At 58.3% G+C, this 9,368-nt stretch overlaps 1 protein-coding gene across 1 annotated transcript; it reads left to right on the forward strand.

Moving 5' to 3' along the window:
- PKLR (pyruvate kinase L/R) lies at positions 1-7,020 on the forward strand. Its single transcript, XM_030542056.1, is given in 13 exon segments — positions 1-232; positions 1,441-1,598; positions 1,940-2,081; positions 2,083-2,105; positions 2,487-2,578; positions 3,021-3,152; positions 3,507-3,693; positions 3,958-4,228; positions 4,788-4,938; positions 5,199-5,351; positions 5,604-5,770; positions 6,329-6,510; positions 6,784-7,020. Coding segments are annotated over 12 exon segments (1,668 nt in total). The 5' UTR covers positions 1-232; positions 1,441-1,537; the 3' UTR covers positions 6,891-7,020.
- The last annotated feature ends 2,348 nt before the right edge of the window (positions 7,021-9,368 follow it).

A 9,368-nucleotide genomic window follows, 5' to 3' on the forward strand; every position in this document is an offset into this window, starting at 1 on the left:
GCTGAGGGGAGGGGTTGGGTGTGATGGGGAAGGGGATTGGGTCTGATGATCGAAAGGAATTTGACCCTTGAGCATGGCAGGGGTTGGCAGCCTGTCTATACTAGGACTGAGATTCTGGGCTGCACCTCCAGTAGGCACAGCCCGGGGGTGGTGAAGGGCTAAAATGTCTGTAAGGGATTCTGAGCTCCAGAGGCTGAAGAGGCTCCCAGCCCCTAGGGAGTGCCAGACTCTTGTAAGCCCCTATAATCCTTCTCCTCCCCAGGCCTGATTGTCCAAAGGGAGCAGCAGTCGCCTGCCTGGACAGGAAGCCAAAGCAAGGGTGTTGTGACCTTCCCTTGGGAGCAGTAACAGGCAGATGGGAGAACCAGTTGACACCTGCCCAGAGGGGGAATTGGGACCATGGGGCTCTTAGGACACATACCAGCATTGGGGGAGAGATGTGTGGTGCATGGGGCAGGGATTGGGGCTGGGAGTTGCTATAACTGAGACACCCCAGCATTAGGCTGAGCCAATAAATGGGGTTTGGGTTAACAGTTCAGGAAGAGGATGCCCCCAGCTGCCCAGGCGGGAGTGGGACAGCGCCTGGGCCAGGGAGCAGCAGGGAAGGGAGTAAGGAGGGGCTGAGAATGGGCGGCTCAAGAGGGGCTGGCAGAGTAAGGAAATGGCTTTCACTTCCTTGTTTTTCACTTGGGCGTCGCCACAGAGCCGCTGAGAAGGAAAGGCAGCAGCAAAACCTGAGCGAGATGGGTGGCTTCCAATTCACTGCAGGCAGCTCACCCCATCCTGTGCAGACTTGCCAGGAGGAGGGGGAGCGCAGACTGCAGTCTCTATCCTGACAGGGGCCCTCACGTTTGCATCTCTCCTCCTGGGGATGGTCCTTGGAGCTGGGGCCTGACTCTCCCGCAGTATAACTCCACTGGCTTCCCCAGGGCTATTCCCAGTCACCCCAAGCCTACCCCTCCTTCTCCAGGGTGGGGGGTCTATTGGTCCTGAGGAGTGTCTGCGATGTTATAATGCCACAGGAGCATTAGTAATAACAGTGGCTGAGATGGAAATGCCAGGCCTTACCTGTCACCCCACAGCTGAGGACTGACCATGTGCCCTTCGTACTATCCCAGCTGGGGCAGACTCCCGTGTTCTCACTGAGACTGGAATGGGTGCAGCCTTTCTGTCCACACAGACTCCAGCTCTGCATCTTTCTGTCCTTGTGTGGCCACAGATGGAGAGGAAGGTGCAGCAGGCAGATACTTGGATGCCTAATGACAGATTTGAGGGTTTGGGTGGGAGTATGTGGCACTCACAGCTCAGGCCTCAGGGTCTGTTTATTATCAGACTGACAGCAGCCCAAGCCCCTGTTCTATAGGGGTGTGCAGCTTGTATGGTGTCCCAGGTGGTGCTGGCATCTCTTGGGATGGGTAATGGCCTCTCCTGTGCTGTCAGTCAGCTGCAGGGTCAGCCTGGATCTGGTGAGTTTTGAACTGTTCATGTGACCTTTGGGCTGGGAGTGTCCATCCCAGAGACACATGTGACTGGAGGCATGGAGCCAGAAGCTGGTGGGCAAGTGAGCCCCTGGGGATTCTGGAGCCACACCATGGAAGGTGAGTCTATGCCCTGCTCAGCTGCTCCTTCTCTGAGTCCTGGGAAGCAGTCATCCAGGGGATCCATTGAACAAGGTGTTAATTACCCTGGGGACACAGGCCAGTCTCTGCAGTGAGTTCTAGCACTCAGGGAGCAGCAATGCTGTGAGCACTCTGATCATGAGGCACAGTAGTGATCACAGGGCACTTGTCAGGTGCCTTGATAAGCTGTGCCACTTCCTGCCTGCCCCATCTGCGTGAGAGAGACCCAGCCAAGCAGCCTGACCCAGTGCCTGGGTTGAGGGCCCCTGGAAGAGCGCCCCGGCAGGGTCCTAACACAGGAGTTGTCCCTGTGTCAGCAGGTGCTGAGTTGAGGCTGCTGGACAACATGGCCCAGCTCACCCAGGAGCTTGGCACGGCCTTCTTCCAGAGGCACCAGCAGACAGCGGCCATGGCCGACACCTTCCTGAAGCATCTCTGTTTGCTGGACATCAACTCTGAGCCCGACTGGCATCATCTGCACCATAGGTACCCACCCCCTCCCCCACATGGACTGCTGCAGTTAAACCTTGGGAGGACTCACAGCAGCTGCTAACCCAGCGGGGGTGCTGGTTCCTCTGATGCAGTGTTTCTCAACCTTTTCGATACCAGGGGCTAGCTTGCTGCCCTCTTAAACTGTGTTAGGGAGATGTCAGGAACCGGTGCTGGTCCTCAGGCTGGTCATAGAGAACCATGGCTCTAAGGGACACTGGGTTTGGATAAGAGTGTGAGGGACCCATCTAGGGGGAGCAAGGAGCAAGGTGAGCTCCTGGTGCACAAGAACAAGATGTGAGGCACCTCCTGGGGAGGGAGTGGGGTGGGAGGCACCTGCCCATCAGCAGTACTCACCTGAGCCCCATGCTGTTGCAGGTCCTGCCTCCCGCTCTGTGGAGATGCTGAGGGAGATGATTAAGGCTGGGATGAACATCGCACGCCTCAACTTCTCGCATGGCACACATGAGGTAGAGGAGGAGGGACATCACACCATGAACCCCCAGTCTCTCAGGATAGTGGTGGGATCTTTGTAGTGCACAGTTGGGGAATATCCTGCCCACTGGAGACTGCTGGGGAGCAATCCTGCCCTGTGATTGGCTGACAGTCCTGTCTGCTGAGGCTGGAACGAGGAAGATTCCTCATGCTAGGGCCCTGGGGGAAGGGGCTGGGGTGGGAAATGATTCCTGCACATTTGGAGGCATACCCAGGATGGGGCCCACCCTGGGGATAGAGTCCCAGAGGCAGAGTACAGAGACCCTGGGGAGAGGGGAAGGGCAAGGCAGGGTCCCAGGATGGGTAAGGATTGTGGCAAAGGTGCAGAGCCCCAGGGTGGGGCAGGGTCCCTGGGGACAAGGCACAGGGCCTTTGAATGGTGCCTGCCCTAAAGACCCAGCCCTTCTTTTCCAACAGTATCATGCCAGATCCATTGAAAATATCCGGGAGGCAACTGAGAGCTTCGCCTCCAACCCACTTTTCAACCGCCCTGTGGCCATCGCCCTGGACACCAAGGGGCCGGAAATCCGCACGGGGCTGGTGAAAGTGGTGAGTATGGCAAGATCAGCAGCAAAAAGCTGGGGTCTGCCCAGCTCCGCTGCTTAAAGTGTCATTGGAGGGGTCAGTGAGCTGGGCATGGGGGCAATGGGTGCTGCGGGGGAGTAAGTGTGTGTGTGTGTGGTGTCTGCCCAGCTGTGCTGTAGAGAGCGTCATTGGAGGGGTCAGTGAGCTGGACATGGGACAGTGGGTGCTGGGCGTGGGGGAGCATTGTCAGAAGGCTTGGGAAGGTGACTGTGGAGGGCTGGGGCATCGCGGGAAGGGCTGCAGTGAGCAGAGCTGCTCTGGTTGGATCAGGGCAGGCCACTCTGTGATGGAGCCCCAATCCCATCCATGCTGCTGCAGGGTGAGAACATGGAGGTGGAGCTAGTGAAGGGTTCCCGGGTGACGGTCACCACTGACGATGCCTTCAAGGAGTGCTGTGACCAGGCCACCATCTGGGTGGATTACAAGAACCTCCCCAACGTTGTCAAGGTCGGTGGGAAGATCTTTGTGGATGATGGGCTCATCTCCCTGCTGGTCAAGGAAATCAGTACGTCCCCCCACACTCTGTGGGCCTCTGCACTGGCTCCCTGCCCACGCTCCTAGAGTGTCTGCACTGCTCCTTGTTGCCCCTCATGTCTGTGCTGCCCCCTCCATCTAAGTCACCTGTCCCCTTTCCATGCGATTCCCTCACCCTTGCCCCCTCTGTGCCCCTTGCTGCACTCTTGAGGTTCCATGCTGCTCCCTCTGTGCCTCATGCTACTCCCTTGGGCAGGGTGTCTCAGCCTTACCCTGCCACTCTCTCCCTGGCCAGGTGCTGACAGCTGCATAACAGAGGTGGAAAGTGGGGGGATGCTGTGCAGCCGCAAGGGGGTCAACCTGCCAGGGGTAGAGGTTGACCTCCCAGCTGTGTCAGAGCGGGACATCCGTGACCTGCACTTTGGGCTGAAGCATGGCGTGGACATAATCTTTGCCTCCTTCATCCGCAAAGCCGCAGATGTGGCCACCATCCGGGCTGTGCTGGGTGAACGCGGCCGCGCTATCAAGATCATCAGCAAGATTGAGAACCACGAGGGTGTCAGAAAGTAACTTTCTCGTCTTCCCATCTGCCCCACCTAGTACTCACCCTCCCAGTGTCCATCTGCCCCCCATCCATCTGTTCCTATGTCCCACAGCACTTGGCCACCCCATGTCCATCTCCCAGTCTCGCTGCATCCATCCGTTCCTGTGCCCGAGTGAGCCCATCTCTGCCCTGCGTCCGTCTGTCCTTCTGCCCCACTGATCACCCTCAGCTACACACTGCACTGAGTGATCTGCCCTGTTGTCTGTGTATCTGTGTTCCCAGGACCTGGAATCCATCTGCCTCCCACCCATCCCTGGGTGCAGTCCCAGGAATCGGGCACTCCGGAACACTGCCCTATCTGTCCAGCTGCAAATTGGCCATGGGAAAGAGAAACTCCTACCTGTGCCCTCCTCTTGCCCAGAGCTCCCGACTCTCCTTGCTGCACACTAACCACTAGACTCACTGGTTCTGTTAACACACTCTGCAGCAGTGCAGTATCCCCTGTGAGCTGGCTGGGGTGGTGGACAGGTTTCTTCTGTGCTCTGCCCATAGCACTGAGCCTGGCTCTGTCCTGGCTGCAGGTTCGATGAGATCCTGGAAGCCAGTGATGGGATAATGGTGGCTCGTGGGGACCTGGGTGTCGAGATCCCAGCAGAGAAAGTCTTCCTGGCTCAGAAGATGATGATTGGCCGCTGCAACCATGCCGGGAAGCCTGTGATCTGTGCTACGCAGGTGAGTGCGGTCCCCTGAGTAGCATGAGCTGACCTGGACAGACCCAATCCCTCTGTGCCCAGCTGGGGACTCCAGATCCTGCCCCACCAGGTCTGGGGCACTAGGCAAAACCCCCAACCCCTATATCTGCCTGGGAACCCTGGGGACAGGGCCCCACCTGGAAATGCTGGGTGAAGTGCTGGTCTGGCGCTAGCAATGAGTATCAGGTCATGTCATCGTGTGAAACATGTCCTTGATGTCTCCCTCCCTTTCTCCCACAGATGCTGGAGAGCATGATCAAGAAGCCCCGTCCCACTCGGGCAGAGAGCAGTGACGTGGCCAATGCTGTGCTGGACGGAGCTGACTGCATCATGTTGTCAGGAGAAACAGCCAAGGGGGCCTACCCTGTGGAAGCTGTGCACATGCAGCATGCGGTGCGTACCCTGGAGAGACATAAGAGTGCTTCAGCTTGGCCTCTCCCAGCAGGAGGTGCTATGGAGAGCAGAGTAGGGGTGCTGTCTGGGAGGAGCTTTCTCTTCCATCAGGAGGCAGTGGGGTGGGAGTGTGGCTTTGGCGGGAGCTGCCAGCTCATGGATCAGTCTCCCACAGCAGGGCATGCTGTAGGGAGGGTGCGGTGTGTTGGCTGTAGTGAGCTCATTCACCAGCTGCTTGGTTTCTCTCTGCAGATTGCCAGGGAGGCTGAGGCCGCCATCTATAACCAGCAGCTGTTTGAGGAGTTGCGTAAGGTGACCCCTCTGAGCCAGGACCCCACTGAGGTGACAGCCATTGGGGCTGTGGAGGCATCCTTCAAGTGCTGCGCTGCGGCCATCATTGTGCTGACCACTTCGGGCAGGTAAGAGGTGAAGGGCTGGGCCTCCTGGGATTGGGGCTGTGCTCTTGGAGAGAGCATGGAATCAGGCTGCTGTGTGGAAGCTGTACCCTTCAGGGTGCCCAGGGGAGGGAGCAGCACAGAGGAGGGGACCAGTGGGTTGGAACCTTCCCCATGGAACAATGTGTATCACTAACCCCTGGCCTGTTTAGCGCTCTTTCTGCAGGGAGCTTGCAGCACTTCCAGATCTCACAAACCGCAATGGAGACAGGGCTATCCCCAGTGCATGGATGGGAAACTGAAGCACAGAAAGGGGAAAGGACTTGAGGTCCTTATAAGTGATAGCCAGGGATAGACTCCAGGAGTCCTGACTCCTAGTCCTCTTGCATCCCTTACCACTAGGCCCCTCCCCACCTCCCAGGCTCAGGAGGGAACCCAGGAGTCCCGAGTCCCAGACCTCTGCTCTAACCACTACACTGCACTCCCAATCTGAAATCCAGTCCGCACACCAGGCTGAATCCAAGGAATGAATATGGGAATTGGGGTTAGTTTACTCCTTTTACCCTCCCACCTTTCTCACAGGTCTGCACAGCTGCTCTCCCGCTACCGGCCTCGTGCCCTTATCATCGCCGTGACACGGAATGAGCAGGTGGCACGCCAGGCACACCTGTGCCGGGGCATCTTCCCTGTTCTTTATCGGGGGGCACAGCAGAAGGTGTGGGCAGATGATGTGGATTGCAGAGTGCAGTTCAGCATAGAGATGGGTAAATGTGACCCTTCCCACAACACCTGCCTGGCTCAGCCAGCTCTTCTCTACCCCATGCCTGGCACGGTCTTCACCACTCAGTGCCTAGTCCCAACCACTCCACCCAGCCCCCAGTAATCCCCTCCCCATGCCATCTGTCTGGCCCAACCAGCTCTCCATCCCCCTGCTGCTCCATGGGGACCCTGCCACGGCCACCTTGCCCGCCACTGCTCCTGCCTGACCTTTCACCAGCCTGGCATCCCCTCATTCACCAGCTCCTTCTCCTCCCCAGGGAGAGTGCGTGGATTCCTGTGCTCCAATGATGCCGTGATTATCGTGACAGGCTGGAGACCTGGCACCGGCTACACCAACATCATGCAGGTGGTGAAGGTGCCGTGAAAAGCTGCTGGAAGCATCTGCCCCAGCCCCTCTCCCATCTCCCACACTGGGAGCTCCCTGCTTCACTCCATGCTGTGGCCTTATCTGTACCACACCTTCCAGGCTTCAGCCAGTAAACATTCCTACCCAAGACTGTTTCCCTGGCATTACTGAACCGCCACCCAGGGACTCTGTGGATACATCACCAACATCACTACAGGGACTGCCCCAGACCCAGAGGGAAATGGGGGAGGAAGGTCCCAGACTCCTCAACACAACCTCCCACCCACCCACACCCCCACGTCCTCCCAGCCAGGATTCTGCCGCTGCCCCAGGGAGGTCAAGCCAGGAGCTGTTATGGTCCCTGGCCTCCTTGGCAGCGTGGGGGACCCTGGGTCGGGGGGAAGGTGGCAGCTGGGGTGAGGATGATGAACACAAAGGCATGGAGCGGGTAGGGTGTTGGCACCGGAGCCATTGGGACTGGGGCCAGAAGCACGGGGCAGAGACAATTAGAACTCAGTCACACAGTGGCGTGCTGGATGGGTGGCATCCTTGGAGAGGTCGCCAGGGCAGTACAGAGCACCATCAAGGGCAGGGGAATGCCCATCCTGTGCTTCACCAGCTGAGGAGCTCCTGCCCCAGGGTTGGAGTTGCCCTGGGCTGAGACCTCAGGCCTATATCTCCCCAGCTCTGACTCTGGGGAAGTTACCAGAACTAGCTCCTTCCTCCCACAGCTGCTGGAGGTAGCCTGTCCCAGCAGCTGGGTCAGGCTCTGGATCATTGGTGCTGCCAGGGCCCTGTAGCATGTTCAGGTGCCTGCCCCTGGGGGCTTCCTATGGGGCCAGGATCCTACTGGGGTGTGGGGAGGGGGCTAATGCTGGGGCAGGGGCAGAGGAAGTAAAGATGCTCCACTGGCCCTGCTTCCAAGCAGCCAGAAACCTGCCCTTTTCTCAGGACCGTGCTCTGCTGCAGGTTCCCCAGGGCCAGCTCTAGCTTAGGGGATGGGGGTGGGGCTGATGCTGGAGGTTTTCCCCTCTCTGGGAGCAAGGAGCAGCTGGGCTGGTGCTATAGCCCCCCCCGGTCACTCACCCCATGCATTTCTGCTTGTGCCCATGTGCTGAATGGCAGTTTCCCTGTTATCTGCCATGAGCCGTTAATCTCCAACTAAACTCACTTTAATCAATCTCTGTCCAACTCCCTGTAATCCCTTTCACCAACTGCTGCTGCTCCCAGAGGCAGTGGGACCCTAAAGCTAAATCCCACCAATCCCGCTTCTCCATGGCCATAGCAGTGCTGGAGGCTAATGGCCATGGAAGGTGCCTGGCTCCCAAGGGACAAGCTGATGGGACAGAGTCTCTGCTAATCAGTGCAAAACCAGCCTCCTTGGGGCTGCATCTAACACCCCCCAGGACCAGGCTCTGGGAGAGCACTGTAGGAGGGGGAACTGGGCTGCTTGCTCCTCTGGGATACAGGGATTTGGGATTGGCCAAGATGCACCACTCTCTTCTCTGGACTGGGGCAGGGCCTGCCCCTGGAGCTGCTCTCTCTTCACAGCCACAGGGCAGGCCAGGGGCTGTGATTAGCCTGAGCACTCTCTGTGGCACCCAGGCAGAGGAACTGGGGAGCTGGTGGGTAAATCTGAGCTCTCCCAGCACCCGGGCCATATGGGCAGAAATGACATTTCCGAGCAAATGCTCTTTTCCCTTCCTGCAGCCTCAGTGCATGCAAGAAAACAGCCTGGATAGGGCCCTGCTGGGCCGGGCCCCAAGGACCTGCACCCACAAAGCTGATCGGTGCAGGGGGGCAGTGTAATTTCCCACCTTCTTAGGGGACCCAAAGGGTTAACTGTGATGTGGTTACTCATAGTCATCTCTTGAGGGGAGCCCCCTCTGGAAGGAGCAAAGCCCGGGAGAACAGGCTTGCCCCAGGGGCCAGGTTAGGTAGAAGCTGTTCCAATTTCTATACAATGGCCCAGCTCCAGGGCTCCCAGCAGATGTCCCCTGCACCCCCCCTTTCCATGGGCACATGGGCGAGGGAGCAGAAGGACCCTAGTGTAAGCTGTGTGGCTGAGCTTCATGCCTGAGAGCCAGGGCCTCACTTGCACTTTACTCCAGAGGGATTCCCAGCCCCAGTGAGGGGGTCCTCTCCCTGGTGGCTGTCAGCACCACTGACCACCATCCAGACAAACAGCTGGTAGGCTGCACCGCCACACCTAGTGTTCCTAAATGGGGCCCCTGGGATGCAGGGAGCCTAAGGCCCAGAGTCAGTGTAATCTGAACTAATCAAATTAACAAGAAACCTGCTAATCAGGGCTGAGCTCCTCCTGTGTCATGGAGCCTATTTCTGCATGAGAGATTGCTGCTAGTGCCTCCAGTGAGCAAATGTCTGGGGACGGACAGACAGACATGGGCACCTGCTGTGCAGCCCCCCCTCCCCATTGCCTCCCCCCGGGGGGCAGGTAGACAGACACTGCTGTGCCTCAGGGGCAGTACTGGGCAT

Source organism: Gopherus evgoodei, chromosome 24, assembly GCF_007399415.2.
Source record: "Gopherus evgoodei ecotype Sinaloan lineage chromosome 24, rGopEvg1_v1.p, whole genome shotgun sequence".
NCBI lineage: Eukaryota > Metazoa > Chordata > Testudines > Testudinidae > Gopherus > Gopherus evgoodei.